The sequence below is a fragment of the Stegostoma tigrinum genome, chromosome 24 (genome assembly GCF_030684315.1).
Source record: "Stegostoma tigrinum isolate sSteTig4 chromosome 24, sSteTig4.hap1, whole genome shotgun sequence".
Lineage (NCBI taxonomy): Eukaryota > Metazoa > Chordata > Chondrichthyes > Orectolobiformes > Stegostomatidae > Stegostoma > Stegostoma tigrinum.
Genome location: NC_081377.1, coordinates 45,339,912 through 45,363,534, shown reverse-complemented (window position 1 = coordinate 45,363,534; position 23,623 = coordinate 45,339,912). Strand labels below are relative to the sequence as shown.

At 41.6% G+C, this 23,623-nt stretch overlaps 1 protein-coding gene across 1 annotated transcript; it reads right to left on the bottom strand.

Moving 5' to 3' along the window:
• Nucleotides 1-17,931: 17,931 nt before the first annotated feature.
• Nucleotides 17,932-18,779, bottom strand: LOC125465135 (transcription factor SOX-4-like). Its single transcript, XM_048558297.2, has one exon. The coding sequence runs from the start codon at nt 18,655-18,657 to the stop codon at nt 17,932-17,934; it is 726 nt and encodes a 241-aa protein (XP_048414254.2). The 5' UTR covers nt 18,658-18,779.
• Between the last annotated feature and the right edge of the window lie 4,844 nt (nt 18,780-23,623).

Here is a 23,623-nt window from a genome sequence, read left to right as displayed (position 1 = left end):
TAACAAAATGTGGAGCTGGATGAACACAGCAGGCCAAGCAGCATCTTAGGAGCACAAAAGCTGACGTTTCGGGCCTAGACCCTTCATCAGGAATGGGGGAGGGGAAGGGGGTTCTGAAATAAATAGGGAGAGAAGGGGAGGCGGATTGAAGATGGATAGAGAAGAAGATAAGTAGAGAGGAGACAGACAAGTCAAAGAGGCGGGGATGGCGCCAGTAAAGGTGAGTGTAGGTGGGGATTTAGGGAGGAGATAGGTCAGTCCAAGGAGGACGGAGGTCAAGGGGGCAGGATGAGGTTAGGAGGTAGAAAATGGGGGTGCAGCTTGAGGTGGGAGGAGGGGATAGGTGAGAGGAGGAACAGGTTAGGGAGGCAGGGATGAGCTGGGCTGGTTTTGGGATGCAGTGGGGGAAAGGGAGATTTTGAAGCTGGTGAAATTCACATCAATACCATTGGGCTGCAGGGTTCCCGAGCGGAATATGAGTTGCTGTTCCTGCAACCTTCGGGTGGCATCATTGTGGCACTGCAGGAGGCCCAGGATGGACATGTCATCTAAGGAATGGGAGGGGGAGTTGAAATCATTCGCGACTGGGAAGAGTTGTTTATTGCAAACCGAGCGTAGGTGTTCTGCAAAGCGGTCCCCAAGCTTCTGCTTGGTTTTCCTGATGTAGAGGAAGCCACAATGGGTACAGTGGATGCAGTATAGCAATGTGGGTTTCACAAGCTTCAAAATCTCCCCTCCTCCTACCCCATCCCAAAACCAGCCTAGCTCGACCCTCCCTCCCTAACCTGTTCTTCGTTCCACCTATCCCTTCCTCCCACTTCAAGCCGCACCCCCATTTCCTACCTCCTAACCTCATCCTGCCTCCTTGACAGTTCTGTCCTCCCTGGACTGACCTATCTCCTCCCTAACTCCCCACCTACACTCACCTTTACTGGCTCCATCCCCCCCTCTTTAACTTGTCTGTCTCCTCTCCACCTAACTTCTCCTCTATCCATCTTCTATCCGCCTCCCCCCCTCCCTATTTATTTCAGATTGCCCTTCCTCTCCCCCATTTCTGATGAAGGGTCTAGGCCCAAAACGTCAGCTTTCCTGCTCACAAGATGCTGCTTGGCCTGCTGTGTTCCTCCAGCGCTACATCTTGTTATCTCGGATTCTCCAGCACCTGCAGTTGCTATTATCACAGCTAAATCATAAGCTAGTTTATCCATTTTCTGTTTGGAAGTGGCCTGCTCAAGATCATTTGTTAGAGTATCGCAGCCTCCTCTGGAAGTCCAGAACAACTCAGATATCAATCTTCACCCAATTCGATTCACTCCAGGTGATAGTAATAAATGCCTAGTGGTACTGGATTCTGCAAAGGCTATGAAGACTTTCAGAATACAGCTGAAGAGTTGTGCTCCAGAACTTGTCACTCCCCTAGCCATACTCTTCCAGTACAGTTACAACACTGGCATCTACCTGATAATGTGAAAAATTGCCCAGGCATGTCCTATAAACAAAAAGTAGGATATATTGAACCTGGCCAGTTACCACCCCATCAGTTTACTCTCAATTACCAGTAAAGTGATGGAAGGTGTCAGTAACAGTGCTATCAAGCAGCACCTGCTCAGCAATAAACTGCTCAGTGACGCCCAGTTTGGGTTCATCAGGGCCACTCAGCTCCTGATCTCGTTACAGCCTTCATTCAAATGTGGACAAAGGAGCTGAATTCCAGGTGAGGTGAGAGTGACAGCCCTGGACATCGAGGCTACATTCAAAAAATTGAATCGATGGGAATCATGTGGAAAACTCTGTGCTGGAAAGCTTTTTTCTCAATTATTAGGCAAGGTGATCGCCTATTGGTATTAGCGCTGGACTGTTAATCCAGAGACCCAGGTCATGTTCTGGGGACCCAGGGTTTGAATCCCACCATGACAGACAGTGGGATTTGAATTCAATAAAAATATCTGGTATTAAGAATCTAATGATGACCATGAATCCATTGCCAATTATTGTCTGGTTCACTAATGTCCTTTAGAGAAGGAAACTGCCATCCTTACCTGGTCTGGCCTACATGTGATTCCAGGCCCCACAGCAATGTGGTTGGCTCTGAACTACCTTTTGGGTAATTAGTGATGGGCAATAAATGCTGCCCCGCCAGTGACGCCCTCATTCCATTAATGAATAAAAAAAATCATGGGACATTGGCATTGCTGGCTGGGCCCAGCAGTTATTGTCTCTAGTAGCCCTTGAGAAGGCGGTGGTAAGCTACCTTCCTGAACTGCATCAGTCCCTTAGGGAGGGAATTCTGAAGCTGATTATAAAAGAATTTAAAAATTTAAAACTTCAATTGCAGGCTTTACCACAAACCGAATAAAATCAAATTTTACTTCTTATTGTACCACTCATTCTGGCTGCATTTTGTTGTAATCTTGGTGCATGCTAATTGGTTGTCATGTTTTTAACATTGCAACAATAATTACATATTTCAAAAGTGCTTTATTGGGTGCAAAGCACTCTAGGATGTTCTGTGATCATGAAAGACATGGAGAATTTCACGTCTTTCCATCTTGCTGATCATTTTGCTAAATAAGAGAGTGGTAGGGTTTTTTTTGGAAAATGAGGGGTGTGCCTTATAACCAGTTTGTCTTCATCAGGCTAAGGTTCACATTTCTTTGCAATGAGCTGTTATGGTGAAGGATCGGAACCCCAAAATACTATGAGCATTTTTAACCCTTCATTCCAAAATGTGCTTTTTAAAATATAGGACTGCTGCAAAATCAAGAAAACTACAGATGTGAAAACATTCTGTATTTGACAGTGGGAATGTAACACCCAGTGTCAAAGAAACTACAAAGAGACCAGACCGTAATCTCTTGTGACTGCAAAAATAACTCCAGGTCAACAGGAAATCACTCCTGTTGACAATGGCCCAAGCTGCAGACACATTTTGCGTTTTTTTTCTGTTTGAAAGACAAGGTTAAAAAGTCGGTTACAATCATACTGGAGCACTTAGAGATAATAGGAACTGCAGAGGCTGGAGAATCTGAGATAACAAGGTGTGGAGCTGGATGAACACAGCAGGCCAAGTAGCATTAGAGGAGCAGGAAGGCTGACATTTCGGGCCTTAGTTCACATGTGTAGCAATCTGCATTCGAAGTTTGGCATCTGTGAAGGCCACAGTCAAAGAACTGCTCCCTAGTCATCGCTGTGTTGCAGGTCGAAGCCTTCTGTCACTGAGTACTGGAGGTCAACTCACGAGCAGGTCAACAAAAGGAAAACTCATTCTCCCTCTGTGTGCTGCAAACTTGCCAAAAAAAAGGAACCAAGTCAAAGTAACACCAAACTGTCAACAAAACCAAGAATCTAAAAATTGACTATTCAATTATCAAGATCAATACTACCAGTAACTTCCACTGCAACAGCTGTGTTGTCCAACCATCTGATATGTACCAACGATTCAGAGACTGACCTGTTTATTTCTTTTAACTTTTATGTTTTTGATCTCCCTTCCTATTTTTAATATGCGCTGATATAATTCTTCTCATGTTCAGTGATTTAACAAGTTAATGCTTTGTTAACTGATGGAGGCCTGGTTAAATTGGCAGCCTTTAAAACAAACTTCATTTAGGTCTGGGTGAAAGGGATCCTTTTTCAGTGAACCTTTCTGCAACCAGCTGAAGGGGTGAATGAATAATGAAGGGGAGGCAGTTCATCTCTCCTTACCCCAGAACTTATGTTTGGGATATCTGTGTGGAACCATAATGAACTGCAGAACTTCAGCCAGTATTTGGTGATAACAAACACAATAGCAATAGTTAATATTAGAAATTAATTTCCTGAAGATTAAATAGGACTAATTATCAAAAAGGTTATTCTTCAAATTGCAAGCAAATGATTTGAAGCATGGCAGACCAATTTTGAAATTATATGCCCGTCTCTAATGCTGGAATTAATTCTGCATGGATTAACAAGGATACTTCCAGAAATTATATTCCTAAATAATAGGGAACGATCTAATCATATCCAGTAAAAGCTATCCTACGCATTGTTAGACCAATCATCTGCAATTACATCCGGCTGATATAATCAGAAGTATACTTCATAAGACCACAGCAATTTTGTTAGTCTACAAAGATCAAATTGGAAAATCACAGCATCAACAATGGATGCAGGACGAGAGAGGATGAGGGGGGAATGCACTGAGATCTTTGAAGTTACAGGACAAGTCGATAATAAAAGTACAAAGCATGGCCATGAGGGAACTATATCAGCCATTCACTAAACACTGGCTAGGTCTTGGCTGGGGTATCCTGGGTGACAGCCTCTTCCAACTCGCAAGTGTTTGGCTGATTCAGATATTCAAGAAACAAGAAAGTGTTGATTTCAGAAGGGGGACCATCTTCCAGGAAGGAGATTCAGGAGATAAAGGGTCTTCCAAATAAGGTAATAGACCACCAACAGCATTCACAATGAACCACATCCTCTGCAAAGGATACTGAAGAGATAAAAGATCCTTCGGCAGAGAAATGATCTATGAATCAGAACTGGGGTAACTTCCCTTGAGCAAGAAACCTGCATTCTTTGAATTCTGAGGAGAGTGTGTTTTAACAAAATTGTGAAATGTCTGCAATGGCTGTGTTTGTGAGCTCAGAGGTTTAGGGGTCTCGCCCCTGGAGATATGCTACATGTAAAATAGTTATTAAAGTGTTTGTATATCAGGTTAATTGTGGAGACAGAAACACCAGGGCAGGTGTTGTGCTAGGCAATACTTTGCAGAAATGGTTAATGATCATGTTATATTGGCTCGACCCGTCCTAGTGATGTCACTCATTCATTCGTTTGAAGGATTGAGGTGTCGCAGGTCAGTGTTTTGGACAGATCCATTTTCTATGCAGCACCTGAGCTCATACTGCACAGATTCCTCTCCGAACCTCATCAAGAAACGTGACTTAATAGAGATTCACCTCATTAATCCTAAACCATTAGTATTATACCAGCTTCTCCAATGATAAACAGAAATATGTCTCAAGCTGTTAAACTGGGAAATATCACAAGATGTTTCACAGAAAAAGAATAGGAAAAAGAGGTGAGGGAGTAAGAAAAGAGACAATAAGGTGAAAAGCCTGAAGTAGCCAAGGTAAGGAACGGGAACAATACAGGCACCACACAGCATGAGGCCCCAGGACTGGGGGAGTGGTGGTTAATCCCCAGGCATTTCTCTGAAACAGCCCCTGACAGTATAACAGAGTGAAGTAGGCAAAAATACGGCAGATGGATTTAATATATGAAAATGTAAATGTAATGGTTCACTTTGACAAGAAGAATAAAAATTCAGAGTATTTCATAAATGGAGAATTATTCAAAATTTCAAGGTGCAAGGGATTTAGGTATTCTAATATCTTTGTTGGAAAAAGTTAGTGTACGGCACAGCAAGTAATCAAAAAGGCTCATGGAATTCTATCCATTATTATGGGAGGAATTGAATTTTAAAAAATAGGGATGTTATCTTTAGTAATTCCAGATAGTGGTAAGATACTTCTCAAATACTGTGCAGTTTTGTTCTCCTTATTTAAGGAACAAGCTGGGCTTGTTTCACTGGATGTTAGAAAAGTGAGGGGATGACTTGATCAAAGTGCATCAGAACTTGAATGTTCTTGAAACTGTGAGCTTGGAAAGATGCTCCCTCTTAGAGAATTTGTTTCTTTCAAAGGGTTCTATGTCTTTGGAATCTTCAGAATGAGGCAAAAGTAGGGTCATTACATATTTTTAAGGCCGACATACATTGTGTTGTTATTCGGCAAGGGAATCAACTGTTATCAGGGGTAGGTGGCAATGTGGAATTAGAATTGTAACCCAATCTGCCATGGTTTTATTGAATGACTGAGGCAGGCTTTAGGGGTTGACTGGGCTACCTCTACTCTAAATTCCTATGTTCGTGTAAAGGCAAGACATCTCATGTGTGTCCATGCCTCCAACCATATGGTACAATGGTGTACAAAGACAAAAACAACAGAAGCTTATTTGAAAGTTCGAGTGATAATCATGGGGGATTTTACTCGACATAAATACTTCAAATATCAGAAATGCAAAGGTGACAGAGATTGTGTGTTCACCGAATGTGATTAGGGTAATTTTTTAGATCAATAACCAAACAGAATGAATCAAGTATGTCATGATAGTGAAAGGCTTTCATTAAGAAAAAGAACCATTTATTCCTATTGAGATAGTACAAACTGCAGGTGTTGGAGTCAGAGATAACACAGTGCAGAGTGGAGGAACACAGCAGACCAGGTGGCATCAGAGGAGCAGGAAAGTTAATGTTTCAGGTCGGGACCTTTCCACTCCTACTCTTTGTTTCCTATCTGCCAACCAGTTCTCTCTCCATGTCAATAAACTACCCCCAATCCCAAACACTTTATTTTTTACGTGTTAATCTCTTATGTGGAATCTTGCTGAAAGCCTTCAAAAAGACCAAGTAATCTCCATCTACTGGTTCCTCCTTATCAGTGGAAACTATTGTTAATGACAGTACAGCAGGGCACTTAGAAAATTCAAGGTAATTTTGTCAACATGGTTTTGTAAAAGGGAAATCATATTTAATAACCAATCATGGAGAAGGAAAATAGACTGGGTAAATGATGTTTTTTGAACTGATGTTTTTTGGTTCTTGAAGGGTATTTGATTACGTTATGTGGAAAATATATGCTCATAGTGCAGGAGGTGGCATATTGGCATGGATAGAATATTGGATGGATAACGAGAAACAGAAACAAGGCATAAATAACACTTTTTTCTGGTCGGTGAGGTGTGTCACAGGATCGGAGGATTGGGGTCTCAATTTTTACAATTTCTCTAATTATCTTAGTGGAGGTGATGAAGGTGCTATAGCTAAATTTGCTAATGGCACAGAACATGGTAGAAAAGTGAATTGTGAAGAGGACATAAGGAATCTAAAAATGAATATCAATGAGCTAATTGAGTAAGAAAAGATCCAGCAAGTGGCATATAATGTGGAAGAATGTGAAATTGTCCATTCTAGCTGAAAGAGTAAAAAGAAATATATCATTTAAGTAATGAAGAATTGCAGAGCTCTGACATGCAGAGGTATCTGGGTGTCCTAGTTCATGAATTACAAAAAGGCTCATCTCTAGGTACAGGAAGTAATAAAGAAAGCTAATAGAATGTTATTGTTTATTGTGAGAGGAAGAGAAAGGGAGAAAGGACAGGAAATGAATTGCAGCATTTTGAGAAGGTAGCTGACCAATACCTTCTCAAATGAATTTGAAAATGGGCAATAAATACTGGATTTTACATCACCTGAATAAATGTAAAAGAATATATTTTGTGGTTTAGAGGGAGCAGTAGAGTGAGATAAAATCTTTGAGGGAACTTTGGTTGAAAGTTGGAATTTTAGATGACACTCGTACACAGATATGTTTTACCAAGAAGACTGTTTTAATTGTAACCCTAAAAAGTAGTTTCGCTGACTGCCTGGAATGCAATCAACATTACCATATTGTGAGATTTAAAACAAAAAATTCAGAACATGGAAAGGACCTCTTACCTGTGTTCTGCTTTTCTCAATTATATCAATTTGCATTATTCCCATTGCTATTGTTTCTCTTGCCCCAGCTGCAACATACAATAACTAATTGACAGGATGAAATCATGGGCTTTATACATTGCAAGCCTCATCTGACCATTGGAAAATATTGTTCATATCCCACCTATGTAAACATATTCAATCTGCTTCCAGTCCCTAAAATCTCTCTTTACCCATAAGCTTTATATCAGGCATAAACTACAAATGGGTTCTGTCTGTCCTGTGCAATTACTCCCTCATTATTTGAGTAGCCTGCTCTAGGCTAGAAGGAGACACTTTGATGACTGGATTTTTAATATCTAGGGCATGGTACCTCACATAAAACAACCTATTAAATGGGATCCCGATGGGGAATCTCCTCCTCCTCCTTCAACTCTACTACATCTGCCGTCTCCCCCTTGGATGGGTCCACTGAGTTGTACAGAGTGTAAATCATATTGTCATGACTCAGAGAGGCCCAAGCCCCTTGTACACTTTTGAGAATGTAGCTCCAATTCTCTCACTGATACTATTCTCATAATGCAATACTATTTCTAAAAACGATATTTTTCGAATTCTGATATAAAAGAGGTGTAGAACTGGAGGGGCAGCACTGACGATAGATAATCTCTTTACTCAGAGAGTAGTAAGGGAATGGAACGCTTTGCCTGCAACAGTTGTAGATTCGCCAACTTTAGGTACAGTTAAGTCATCATTGGATGACCCTATGGACGTACATGGAATAGTGTAGGTTATATGGGCTTCAGATCGGTATGACAGGTCGGCACAACATCGAGGGCCGAAGGGCCAGTACTGTGCTGTAATGTTCTATGTTCTATAATTAATCCACATATTTCAATTGCCTGTATTAATTCAATGGATCTGCCATGAGTGAGTTATGAAACCTTCTCATGTGAGTAAAAGAATTTCATATTCAGCAATTGCAATCAGTTTTGTTGTGTTTGTTCAATGTAATTTTCTGAATGAGGAGTTAGGATCAAGGCAAAGTGTCAATATCTTTAGAGACCGCAAACAGTCAGTGAAGGATAAATTTAAGAAATTCATCTCTGGTGAATGGGTTAGAAAATAGAACTAAAGAGCAGGCTGTGAGGGTGAGTGACCTGTGGTTTACATTTACATGGAGAGGAAGAAAAACTGAAAGAGACAGAGCCTTGAATAAAATCACATGGTCTTCAGGAGAGAAAGGTATCTATTTCAGCCTGTAAAGCTGGACAAAATATAAAACACAGATTGCAAGGTCAAGCAACAACAGAAAATGAAACATTATAAAAATGCTTGACAACCTAAGAGTAGTGCTCAAAAAGGAGAGAAATGAAAGAACGCACAAAAAGAATGTTAATTAAAGCTGTGCTTTGTGAACAGCCTCATCTGGCTTCAGAGGAGCTCTCACATAAACATGCAGGAGAAATAATAAACACAAAACAAAGACAACCAGAAACAGAATTGAAAATGTAACTTGAAAAAAAATCTGAGATGCAGAAAAAAATGTGAAAGCAAAATCAGGTTACCAAGGAAAGTGAGACATGGAAAAACACTGAGCAAGATAAAAATGATAAAAAATTGAAGCAAGACAAAGCTTTCACTACATATAAGAAATTTGCTCTTTTCATTATTAATGCAGCTAATTTAAAAATGCTGCAAAGAATGATATGAGTGAAGATATTTGAGTGAACATATTCTTTGGTTCTTCCTGTCTTCTGTATGTGTTTTTGCCTTCACCACTAGCCGGAAACACTCCAGCTTGCCAAATATTATTTTTGATTGTTTTTAATTAATTTTAGAGATAAAGAAGTCAGCTATGTATTGCTAAAATAGATTAATTCAAATGTTACATCCCTGAGCGATTCACATAAATCAGCATCACAAAGACATACGCTTTGTGTTTAAAATACTGTACGGTATCAATCATTTAAAATGTCACAGGGAACATAACTGTGGACAGAAGAACACTTACATTTGTTATAGAAGATCTCTGTGATGAAATTTATGATATCAGATGTGTGATCTTATAAACATGTATGTACAACCGTCATTTGTTTTGCAGTTTGGATTTTGAACAGGAGGCATGTGACCCTTGGTCAATATAATGTGGATCTGGAGGCACCCAGCAGGTCAGACAGCATCAGAGGAGCAGGAAAGTCAACATTTTGGGTTTACACCTTTCTGAGGCGTCAACTTTCCTGCTCCTCTGAAGCTGCCTGACCTGTTGTATTCCTCCAGCTTCACCGTCCATTGACTCTGACCTTAGCATCTGCAGTCCCTGCTATGTCCATGGGGCTTTTGGGTTGAGTGTATTGGAGTTTTATGAGCAGATAAAATTATTGAGGTACACAAGAATGTTTTCAGTTTAGAAAGATTGGGGCTTTTTTTCACTTGGAGTGTTGTATGTAAATAGCTTGGTTTCACATTTTTTGCATAATAAAATATAAGTATATTATCAATACCAGGTCTTCAGCATTATGAGATAACAAAGTGTGAAGCTGGATGAACATAGCAGGCCAAGCAGCATCTTAGGAGCTCCTAAGATGGTGCTTGTGTCATCCAGCTTCACACTTGTTATCTTGGATTCTCCAGCATCTGCAGTTCCCATTATCTCTGATCAACATTATGAGCTCGTGTTTCAGTGAAAGACCACCTCATCGAAAAAAAATCTATTAAGCCAAGTTTCAGTCTGGGATCTGACTTGTCCAATCATAAAATCAGTTTGGTTCATTACAGTTCTACAGTTGAATCATAGTATCCCTGCTGTGTAGAAACAGGTCCTTTGGCCAAACAAGTTCATACCAACTCTCAAAGCATCCCACCCAGACTCATCTCCCTATAACCCACCTAATCTACACATCCCTGAATACTACAGCGCAATTTACCACGGCCAATCCCACACAGACACGGGGAGAATGTGCGAACTCCGCACAGACAGTTACCTGAGGGTGGAATCAAACCCGATGTCCCTGGTGCGACGAGGCAGCAGTGTTAACTACTAAACCACCGTGCCACTCCATTATAGAATCCTTACAGTGTGGAAACAGGCCTTTGGCCCAACAAGATCACACCATCCATCAGAGCATTTCCCCTCCTAAATGTTGAAAAATATAACACATCCATTTTCTATATTGATACATGTATAAGTTAAGATCTTTTTACAAGTAGGTTTGGTTTCAGATGATTGGAATGGGATCTGGTGAATTAGTTGATTAAATATGTCAGAAACAATGTATTATAGTTCTAGTGCTCCAAACTTAAACAATGAAGCTGACAATGTTACAAATGTGCTCGTGTGATGGCACATCAACCAAAAGAACTCGCATAAAAAATCTATTATCTCAATATATTATGCAAAGATGGATTCATCATAAACAACATAACCCAGGATCAACAAACTTTGTTTTATGAAGTGGAAATAATTAACAAACTCAGTTTTGTGACATTTGATTTGATGTGATTTTTTTCTTGGTTTTGACAATTACCGAATGCTTTTTATTTAAAAAAGTTATAGATCAATCCATGACCTTAATTTCCTTCCCACCACTGAATGTTTAATTACTTTGATTTGTATTTTCATTGATCAATATTTGCAACAACTGGGAAATTTTCCACGTGACAGAATTCCAAAAACTCATCATTCCTGATGAGACAGGCTTTGTAGCTGATTCCAGTATCTGTGGGGGCTTACCACATGCATACTTAGCAGCAAAAGCAGCTTGTTATGTAAACAGCTAATCAATCATACACTGACAGATCAGATCATGTCTCTACTGTCTCACTGACAGATCAGATCATGTCCTGGTATATCCAATTGTAAGTGGTGGTGGAGAATTAAACAACAAACTGTGTAGTATTTGGTGAACATCAGAAAAATACTTGATGGTCATGTAACAACTATGTCAGAGAACATGTCAAGTTGGAGAGATCCTGAGGAGGCAGAGGCTCTAATGTTATGTGAAGGTCCAATATCTGAATGCCCTTAGCTATAAATAATGTGTTCTTGCAAAATATACCATGGACCCAAGCAACATGCTTTTTAAGACTAGACAGCCCCAAATAACCACACAACAAAACACAACCAGAGGAAAAGGGTTCAAAATTGCATGTCCTGAATGATGGGTGCCTAGCACATTACTGAAAAAGATAAGGCTGAGTTATTAGCAATAATTTTCATCCCGAAGTGCCAAGTAGGATTCCCACCTCAGCCTCCTCCTGAAGTCCCCACATCAGAGAGGGTTAAAATTTAATTCACTCACCATTATATGGGAGAAACACGGAACAAATTATCAGAGAATGGTGGTAAGGAAAATGCAGGGAACTATAGATCAGTGAGTCTGGCATGAGTGGTGGGTTAATTGTTGAAGGGAATTTTGAGGGACAGGAGTTACATGTATTTGGAAAGGCAAGGACTGTTTAGAGATAGCAACATAGATTTGTGTGCGGCAAATTGTGTCTCACTAACTTGATTGAGTTTTTTGAAGAAGTGATGCAGGAGATAGATGAAAGCACAGAGATGGATGTTGACTATATGGATTTCAGTAAGGTATTCGACAAGGTTCCACATGATAGCCTGGTTAGCAAGGTTAGATCACATGGAACACAGGGAGAGCTGGCCATTTGGATACAAAATTGGCTCAAAGGTAGGAGGCAGAGGGTGGTGCTGGAGGGTTGCTTTTTGGACTGGAGGCCTGTATCCAGTGGTGTGCCACAAGGATCGGCACTGGTTCCACTGCTTTTTGTCATTTATACAGGTAATTGGGATGTGAACAAAGGAGCTATGGTTAGTAAGTTTTCAGATGACACTGAAATTGGAGGTGTAGCGGACAGCAAAGAAGGTTGCCTCAGAGTACAATGGGACATTGATCAGGTGGGCTAATGGGTCGAGGAGTGGAAGATGAAGTGCTACATTTTGGAAAGGCAAATCAGGCAAGACTTTACACTTGATAGTAAGATCCTGGGGATTATTGCCAAAGATATTTAGGAGTGCATTTCATAGTTCCTTGAAAGTGGAGTCAAAGGTAGATGGGGTAATGAAGAAGGTGTTTGGTATGCTTGTTTTAATTTGTCAGTGCATTGAGTATAGGAATTGTGAGGTCATGCTGTAGCTGTGCAGGACATTGGTTAGACCACTTTTGGAATACTGCATGCAATTCTGGTCCCCCTCCGAAAGGAAGGATGTTGTGAAACTTGAAATGGTTCAGAAAAAATTTACAAGGATATTGCCAGGGTTGGAGAGGTTGTTCTATAAGGAGAGGCTGAATAAGACGGACCAGTATCAGAAGCTGAGAGGTAACCTAATGGGCATGGTTAGAATGGATAGTTAAGGTTTTTTTTTCGCCAGGATAAGGGAGACCAAAACTGGAGGATATAAGTTTAAGTTGAGACGGGAAAGATTTAAAAGCGGCTTAAGTGGCAACTTTCTCATGTATGGAATGAGCTGCCAGAAGGGGTGATACAAGCTGGTAAAAATGCATCTTTTAAAAGGCACCTGGATGGATACATGAATGGGAAGGGTTTAGAGGGATATGGGACATAGGTTTAAGTTGCGAGGGGCAAGGTTTAAAAGGTGATGTACGAGGCAATTTTTTTACACAAAAGGTGGTGGGTGCCTGCAACCCACTGCTGGGGGAGGTAGTGGAAACAGATACTATAGTGACTTTTAAAGGGCGTCTTCACAGATATCTGAACAGGATGGGAATAGGGGGATGTGGTTCCCGAAAGGATATTAGGTTTTAGTTGTAATGGGTAGCATGTTGGTGCAAGCTTGGAGGGCCAAAGGGCCTGTTCCTGTGCTGTAATTTTTTTTGTTCTTTGTAAATGCTGGCAAATGGGACCGGAATAATGGAGAATATCCACTCAGTGTGGATGGGTCGGACTGAAGGGCCTGTTTCCATGCTATACATCTCTATGTATCTACTACTAACTTAATCACAGCTGATCTGACCGAAAGCTTCATTCTGCATTGTGAACGCCTTTCACCCCCTGCTTCCCAAAAAATCTATCCACCTCTACCTTAAAAATACTCAAAGTCTGTGCTTCCACCACCTTTTCATGCTCCAAAGCCAAAGAACTCCAAGACTCCAGAGAAGAAAAATATCGCCTCACTTTTTGTCTTAAATGGTTGAGCCTTTATTTTTGAAAGGCCAATCCTAGTTCTCGATTCTCTCACAAGAAGAAACAACTTCTCCACATCTTCCCTATCCAGACCCCTCAGAATCTTACACATTTCAATCAACTCACCTCTTGTTCTGCTTAACTCCAGTGGATACAAGTCCAGTCTGTCCAACTTCTCTTCATAGGACAACTCAGCCCATCCAGTATTAGCCTAGTGCATTTCTTTGAACCACTTCCAATGTATTTATATACTTCCTATATAAAGAGGCTAATACTGAACACGGTATTCCAGATGTGGTCTTGTCAGTGCCCTGTATAATAGAAGCATTTAGGCACATCCTTAGCATTATAATGGAGAATGTTTTAGGGCTTTGAGCACCATTTGCTCAGATCACAGGCTACACCTCAGATACTGAAGCAGTCTGTGTCCAAATGCAACATGACCTGGACAACTCTACATTGGGGAAACCAAGCGGAAGCTTGGGGACCGCTTTGCAGAACACCTCCGCTCGGTTCGCAATAAACAACTGCACCTCCTAGTCGCGAACCATTTGCACTCCCCCTCACATTCTTTAGATGACATGTCCGTCATGGGCCTCCTGCAGTGCCACAATGATGCCACCCGAAAGTTGCAGGAACAGCAACTCATATTCCGCTTGGGAACCCTGCTGCCCAATGGTATCAATGTGGACTTCACCAGCTTCAAAATCTGCCCTTCCCCCACCGCGTCCCAAAACCAGCCCAGTTCGTCCCCTCCCCCCACTGCACCACACAACCAGCCCAGCTCTTCCCCTCCACCCACTGCATCCCAAAACCAGTCCAGCCTGTCTCTGCCTCCCTAACCTGTTCTTCCTCTCACCCATCCCTTCCTCCCACCCCAAGCCGCACCTCCATCTCCTACCTACTAACCTCATGCCACCTCCTTGACCTGTCCGTCTTCCCTGGACTGACCTATTCCCTCCCTACCTCCCCACCTATACTCTCCTCTCCACCTATCTTCTTTTCTCTCCATCTTTGGTCCGCCTCCCCCTCTCTCCCTATTTATTCCAGAACCCTCACCCCATCCCGGTCTCTGATGAAGGGTCTAGGCCCAAAACATCAGCTTTTGTGCTCCTGAGATGCTGCTGGGCCTGCTGTGTTCATCCAGCCTCACATTTTGTTATCATGGCCTGGACAACATCCAGGCTTGTGTGCTATGTCAAGTAACACTGTCAGGCAATGAGCGAGCATTTAACCACCTCCCCTTGACAAGCAATGACAGTATAATGGCAAAATACATGAAAAAAAATGGGTTAAGTGCATATGAGTCACAGTCAGACTTTGATCAGTTCAGAAATATGGACAGGATTTACATTAAAAATTTCAAGACCACCAACTTAGTGTTTGCCTTTAAATTATTCACCAGCGCAAAGGTGTCACACATAAAGAGTCTAGTATTAACTGGAGTTAGATTTTCCGAAAAAAACACATTTTTGGAGCAGATGTCAGAGGCCTTAAAATTGACCCAAAGAAAACATCAATTCCCAGTGGGCCAATGGGAACATCAGCAGGAACAGAAAGAATAGTGGTGCGCAGTGAGACTGCCCAGATAGAGCCTGAAAGCTATTAAGACAAAATAAGAATCAAAACTAAAAGGGGTGAGAATAGAGATAGAAATGAGTGATTGCATCTTGGCCTGGGAAGGGACTACAATTAGCTCCATTTTTTCTGGACATTTCAGGCTGAGGTTTCAGAAAACATTTGGTGAGCCTTATAGCACTGCTTAGGTGTGAAATATTTGTGAAATTCCAATCCAAGGGACATGGCATATCATAAAAGTGAAAGATATAAAGAGTAGAATGTTTTTGAAGTTTGTAGTGATGGAACAGCAGTAATTTTACAACAGGGCAGTTAAGCTACTAAGGTGCATCCTTTGAAATTATTTGGCACTGATTGCACAAGTCACAGAAAGTATTGGGACATTATGCACATCTGTTGGACAATTACAAGAATTAAATTATGACAAATGAGAGGCTGACTGAATATGGACAGTGATACAGAGACAATTGAAAGTTGACACCAAAGTAACTTAGATGCCAGAAGTGTCCATGAATGGAGTAATGCCATCATTATATGGACAGCTGGAAAAGTTACTTGGAAATACAAATGTTGACTAACTATGCAAGATACAGGAAGAGAGGTAAGATCCTTGGATGGCAAAGTGAGGTAAGGATGTGAAAGATGAAAAAACAGGGTGAGTTCTGAAAGCCAAGCTAGAAGTGAACATGGCCCTAGTAAAAGATTATGAATTTACTAAAGGAATTCTAATCATAGGAGGAGGAGAACTTGAAGTAATAATCCAGAATTAGATACGAGGCCTTGGAGAAGTCATAGTTTGACTAAAGCAAGGTCTATGGAACAGGCTGAGAATATCATAAGAAATAGAATCTGTGGTAACTTTGCCCTAAAAGGGTGACCCCGAAAATGTAACACTGCTCCCTAGTTCTGGAATGACCATGTGAGGAAACCTCCTTTCCATATCCACCCTGTCGAGAACATTCAGGATCTTATCGTATGTTGTAATCAAGTCACCGCTCACTTTTCTAAACTCCAGTGGAAAGATGACCAGTCCATCAAAACTGTCCTCATAAGTCAACCTGTTCATTCCAAGCATCAATCCAGTTAATCTCCTCTGAACTACTTCCCAGTGTCTGTGTATGCTTCCTTTGAATAAGGTGTCAGAACTAAACTCAGGAGCACCTGAGGATTGGAAAACTGCCAATGTGACGCTCCTATTTAAAAAGGGAGCAAGGAAGCAAATAGCTATAGGCCGTTTAGTCTAACATCTATTGTTAGAAAAGTATTGGAATTGATTATTAAGGAAGTAATAGTAGAATATTTAGAAAATCTTAATCTAATCGAGCAGCACCAGCATGATTTCATGAAAGGGAAGTTGTGTCTAACTGATTTTATTTTGTTGAGGAAGTATCAACCAGCGTCAGGAGAGGAGAAATAGTAGATACGTTGTATTTGAACTTTCAGAAGGAAGTTGCCTGAACAGGACAACTTTAGCTAAAGAAGAAAGATTGACAAGGCTAGATTCTTTTTCTGGTACCAGAGAGGCTGAAGTACACCTAATGTGACATCACAATCACTAGCATCCACCAGAACTGTTCAGTAGCAGCAGTGTTTACTATCCAACAGACTTCTTTGAAAGCATCATCAAAATTCACGAAGACTCCTTTCTAGAAGGACAAAATGTCACCAACTCCAAGTTCCGCTCCAAACCACTCACCATCCTGACTTGGAAATATATTGCCATTCCCTCTGTGTTGCTGGGTCAAAGTCCTGAAATTCCTTCTATAAGGGCACTGTGGATCAAACTACTGTACATGGACTTCCAGTGGGTCAAGAAGGCAACTCACCACCACCTTCTGAAAGGCAACTATAATTACTATTATATAGAAAATAACCAAGTCACAAATGAATAAACATTAAGCGAATACAATTGATGGCTAGAGGTAGAGTGGGAAGGTTCTTTTTCCCCTTGTCTGAGAAATCTAAAGCAGAGACCGTCAATTCAGGTAAGAAAATTCCAGTGGATTGGAGAGAAAATGCTTTTATTCAGAGGGCGGTGGAAATTTGGAACTCACGTACCTGACAGGGTGATAGAGACAGGAACCCTCGTGACATTTAAAAACTGGAGATATGCTAGGCAAGAGCTAGGTCATGCAATCAGGCTGGATTGCTCCTTTGGGCTGCTGTTTACATGGTGGACTGAATAGTCTTCTATTCTATATATTTGTGATTGTGAAAACCAGCATATTACACCTCCTAGATCTTTTAAGTTTTTCATTTTTTTTAATCACAGCTTTTAAATATGCTGAAGAATTTCAAATTGACGATGCTTGACTAACCCAGGCAGCTATAAATATCCTGCGATTCTAAATTAGATTCCAATTTGGAGCAATTGCCCAGAACTGATAGCAAACTAACTTATGAAATATTGGCTGAATCTTCAGCTTTTTTCTCCATTTTGGAACAAAGGTGTTACTGTAACCTCCCTGCAACTTCATGGAACAAACACCATGTTCAGAACACTTTGGTCATCAACTCTGCTCTCTGAATCGTTTGAATAGTCTTCAAATTTATTCTCATATCCTCAACTCCATTCTCTCCCTGATCTCACTGTTCCACCTGTGAAAGGCTCCCGGGAAACTATCCCTCTAACCGAACTCTCGGCCAGCCACTGCCCAACGTGTCAGCTCCTAAAGACAACAATAAGCTGCATTTGTGTAGCTTCTTTGGTACATCTTGTGGTACCTGAAAGAGATTTCAGACGCTGAACCAAATAGATTAAAGAAAAGAAAACGAAGATCTTGGAAAAACAGTTGGGTTTTATTAAAGGAGGAGTAGGTCTGAGATGGGGAGGGTGGCTGCAGGAAGGGGGGCTGAGACGGGTGCAGCTTGCCCTTCTGGGGGCGGCTGTGTTTCTTGAAGGACTTGGTCTCCTTCCGGCAGCTCTTGTCGTCCACTCCTGCTCCAGCCTCAGCCCTCACCTTCTTCCTGGGTCTGTATTTGTAATCGGGGTAATCCGCCATATGCTTGAGCCTCAGGCGCTCTGCCTCTCGGATGAACGGGCTCTTCTCGGTCTCCTTCAGCATTTTCCACTTCTTGCCCAGGCGCTTGGAGATCTCGGCGTTGTGCATGTCCGGCACTTGCTCCATGATCTTTTTCCTCTCGATCTGGGACCACACCATGAAGGCGTTCATGGGCCTCTTGATGTGCCCGCTCGGGGTTTTGCACCAGTCGGGGTTGCAGCTCGCCTCCTCCTCTCCTTTGGCAGAGCCGCTGGCCCAGAGAGATTCGGCAGAAGGAGCCGGGGAGAAGCCGGGATTCGGGCTGGAAGCTGCACTCATGTCACTGATGCCGCTGTCTGCCGCTTCCCTGGACGCGCCGCTCGGAGTGTCCGCAGCCTTACTTTGCTGCACCATGTTTCAGAAAGGCCAGAGAAGAGAACCCTGCAACTTTTGATGCTGAAGAATGCGGGTCCCTCTCCTGCAGCAACAACAAGTCCAGCCACTCACAGCCTCATTCTCTCCCCCAGCTCCCCCACCCCTCCTCCCACCACCCCCTCTCCCCTCCCTCAGCAATCTCTGCTGCAGCTTCAGGCTCCACTCGGGACTGGGAGCTGGGAGGGAGGAACCTGCCTCTGATCGACCTCCATCCCAACCAATCAGAACCCGCCTTCGCACCAATCACGGCGTCGGGGCGGGGCTCCGGACAGGTTTCCCATGACATCACCGCCAGGCGCAGCCAATCCGCGCTGCGGCTCTGAAGGACTCCCATCAATGAATGGGCCATTTGTGGGAAATGGACAACTTGGCTTTGAGCCTTGCGGCTGGACCAGGGAGGGATGGAAAGGGTGGCGTATAGCAGGGTCTCTTTGGATCTGGGGTCCCTGCCCCTTTGTTTGGGACACCCTAGGCTCAGGTTGGGATCCCATGCTCAGAGTTACCCTCTGAAGGGGTAGAGTCTGGGAAACAGTAAAACTTGTGCGTATTGCAACTGAAAAGTAAAACCAAAATTACTGGAAAAAACTCAAAAGGTCTGGCAGGATCCGTGGAGAGAAAACAGTGTTAATGTTTTGAGATAACAAAGTGTGGAGCTGGATGGACACAGCAGACCAAGCAGCATCTCAGGAGCACAAAAGCTGACGTTTCGGGCCTAGACCCTTCATCAGAGAGCTTTTGAGTCCAGTGTCACTTCTTGCATATAAATAATGCTCACTCCACACTTCACATCAGCTCTCATGAAGAGTCATGTGGACTTGGAATATTCATTTTTCTGAAGGAGGGTCCAGTCCTGAAACGTCAGTTTTCCTGCTCCTCTGATGCTGCTTGGCCTGCTGTGTTTATCCAGCTCTTGTTATCTTAGAAAATTAGCTGCTGTCTCTCCATAAATGCTGCCTGATCCGCTAATATTCCCAGCACCTTTTGTTTTCAGTCAACACTTCTTCAGAACTGGTCTAAAATAACAAAGTTTGGGGCTGGAAGAACACAACAGGCCAAGCAGCATCTTAGGAGCACAAAAGCTGATGTTTCGGGCCTAGACCCTTCATCAGCAAAGCTTCATCATGAAGAGTCAAGTGGACTCAGAATATTTGTTTTTCTGATGAAGGGTCTAGGCCCAAAACATCAGCTTTTGTGCTCCTAAGATGCTGTTTGGCCTGCTGTGTTCATCCAGCCCCACACTTTGTTATCTCGGATTCTCCAGCATCTGCAGTTCCCATTATTTCAGACCTGGTCTGATTAGTTTTGTATACCTCAGAACAGTACTCCAATCCGACCATTATATTTATTTCCAAATATTACTGTTTCTTTTTCACTTTGTTTCCCTCTCGGCAGTCAGGCCAACAAATTTCCAGTGATAATGTTGGAAATGCTGGAACATCTCAGGGTAGCTGCCGATTTCAGGCAGAGGATCCTTGGGGATGGGATTTTTTTTTCCCTTTAGCTGACATGAGGAATATAATGTCCTCTGGTCGTCTTGCTGCCTGCAAATAAAAGTGGACTCTTAGAAGCATGTGAAGGAGAGCAAAGAGCATGGAGAAATCAGAAAGGCACTGCTCTTTCTTGCGCTACAGCTGAAAGAAAAGGGAGCTTTCTGCCTCCAGGACAGGTATCAGCAGAAGTGTCTATCAATCAGACAAGGGCCCATCTAAACATACAATTTATTCAAATGAAGGAAGGCTTTTAATTACATAGCACCTGCTAGGTAGAGACATCCTAAAGGAAGATACCAGTCAATGAAATACTTTTGAATTTATAGTCACTATTTTATGGTGTAAACCGTGACACGCAAGTAACTCATCTTCCAACTCCCCAAAGCCTGTCCACCATCTACAAGGCACAAGCAATGGGAATAAAACAAAACATGCTATTTGTTTATAAAAATTGGATGCTGACCTTCAGTGACAGGGTCTGAGAATTGAGTGTTGATTTCTAAGGGAGTGCGGTTCTGCCCTCGGCTGGAAAATTGTGTCCAGTTCTGGGCATAACATTTCAGGTAGGATGTGAAGGCATTTGAGAACATACAAAAGAAATGCACGAGAATGATTCCAGGGGAGATGAATTTTCACCATAAAGATAGATTGGAGAAGTAAGGGCTCTTTTCCTTCAAATGGAGAAAGCTGAGAGGAGATCTGTTTAAGTCATGAACATTCTGTTCAGATTTAAAACAGAGGAAAATGTTCCCAGTGTCCTGGGGGTTCAGAAGCAGGGGCCACAGGAAATGGAGCAGGCCAGTTAGGACCGCAGTTCATGTAAATTTCTTCATTCAGAGAGGCTGAGCCTGTGGAATTCTTTGTCACAGGAGATGGCTGAGGCCAAAATACTGAATATTTTCAAGAAGGAGTTACACAGAATTCATTGGTTAAAGGGATAGGAGGTATAACAAGAAAACAGGAACAGGGGACTGAGTTGAATGATTAGCCATGATCAAGTTGTATGGTGTAGCAGTCTCAATGGCCTACATTTGCTCCTTTATTCTATGTTTTATGAAAGGATTGAGAATGAGGGGGCACAGATTTAAAGTAATTGACAAATGAAGCAAAAGGTATAAAAAATTATATTTTGCTGATAAAGGACACATTTTGTCAAAGCTTTCCATCTTTCACTCTTCAGGACATTTTGCAAGAATATAAGTTCAAGAGGCATGAAGCAAAACTTCCTCATGCAGCAATTCATTGGAGTCAGGGAAGCATTGTCCGAGGGTGTGATGGAGGCAGTTTCAATAGAGGCATAAAAGTGGAAATTAAACTGTCATTTGAAAAGAAACAAAATTCAGGTTTATGAAGAAAAGACAGGAAAATGCATTAAGTGAAATGCTCATCTGGAGAACTTGAGCAGACACAAAGGGCCAAATGGTCTCCTTCTGTACCACAATAATTCTATCATTTCTGAAGATTGAGACCAATTGAAAATAGCAGCAAAAATGGTCATCCCTTCATCGAATCTGAAAAGTTTGGGATAGTATTTAAAGTTGCTTTCTAGTTTCGTGTTTATGTGGTATTTCTCCATACAATTATCTTTTTATTGTACTTTGTTTAATTACAGATTGGCCCAGAGGGAAGACAAAACATCATTTCAGTTGTACGCATAAACCACATAATCATACTGTTCTTTGGATGTATGCCACTGTTTAATGTCTTCATAACAATTCGATTATACTAGTGACAATATAATAAAGATTAAAATTAAATTACAATTATTTCAGTTAAGTGCATCACATGTGCTACAAATTGTCTTTCAAATTTCTATTTGTCATGATTTTTTGTGCTCACCTCCTTCTTGTTATTTTCCTCTAAAATCTATTTGCAACCATCTCTGGGTAAAATGGAACTGCACTTGTTTTAAGGGGATGGGTTTTTGCTCATTATACCAATGTAGAATAAGCTATGGATGACAGTTCTATTATTATGAGGGAACGAAGAATCAAGAATTTTCAAACAGCCATGTTTCTGCTTAGCTACTTTGTGATTTTCAGTTTTCCTGAGCCTTTGTGACAGTCACTGTCAGCATTGGTAACTTTCTACAGTCAATTACACCATCACCTGAAACGGTGTAGCAATGAGTAATAAGTCCCAAAAATTCAAGGTAGGAGCAAATTACTGCAGAAGCTGGAATCTGTGTCGAAAATGAAAAATACTGGCGATTATAGAGGTTCGTGCAGCATCCATGGAGAGAGAGCAAGCTAACATTTCGAGTCTAGATGACTCTTTTTCAGAGCTGAAAAGAAGTGTGGAGGAGATATTATTTATGCAATAGTCTGGGGTGGTGTTTGGTGTTGGGGTGCTGGGGGGAAAGGGATTCAAGACACTTTTTAACTGCATATGTGCAGCAACTTAGCGTATTTACCCCGTTGGATAGAACAATAAAGTGTCTTTTGGCTTTTTAAGGTTGAAATTTGTGATTATTGTTTCAAATCTTTTCTATACATTCATGGGATATAGATATTGCTGGAAGTGTTTATTGAGCACCCAAGTTTCCCAGGAGGAGCTGGTGGTGAGCCACCTTTTTGAACCACCGCAGTCCATGGGCTGTTGGTTGTCAATTCAGATCTAATTTAGTGGGTGAGACAAAAACCAAGTCAAGGAATAGTTGTAGTTTATTAACTCCACTGTCTACTAGCTCCTTCCCTACATCGGACCCACTTATTTTCCATTTACATATTTTCTAAACAAGCTTTTCAGAGATGTTCTTACGGAATCCTGGAGCACATGGCACTTGAACTCAGGTCTCTTGCTCTGTGGCAGAGACACAACCTCTATAGGATGAGGGCCCTCTGCCAAGTCATTTATTTAATGTCAGTAAGCTATATTGCACATGGTTGAATGACTTTCCCACCACCAAATCACTGTTACTTTCTCTTTGTTTTTGAGACCAAAGATATATATTCAGCTATATTAGGCACATATCTGGAGCAGGGGACACTTGAATGTAAGCTTTCAGGCTCAGAGGCAGGGACACTACACTGCACCCCAAAGGTCCTCTATCCAGTCAATTAATCAATTGATTAGCCCCAGTCACTTCCTAACTACTTGAAATATTAACAATTCTTCTCTATAAATAAAGCTTTTATAAACATATAATTCTCAAACAAACACAAAATTAAGCAAAAATAATTTCTTCTTCCAAACCTTACTTTATCACCAGTTAAAAAAATGCTTTCATATTTGATACAACTAACCTTTCCACGTTTCCCCATCTCCTTTCAACAAAAAAAGTTTATTCATAAAATGACCCAAACAAAATGAGGAAAATCCATGTTCTTATAATTCCTCATAACACTGGCACCCTTCTTCGAGGAGCTCCAATAGTTCCTTGGAGCAAACACACCTTTTTGTAAAACAGAATAACATCAGAGAATGTCCATCAACCGAATATATTTTGGAAATCT

Coding starts and splice junctions, on each gene's coding strand:
- LOC125465135 (XM_048558297.2), bottom strand. CDS start 18,657: ATGGTGCAGCAAAGTAAGGCTGCGGACACTCCGAGCGGCGCGTCCAGG.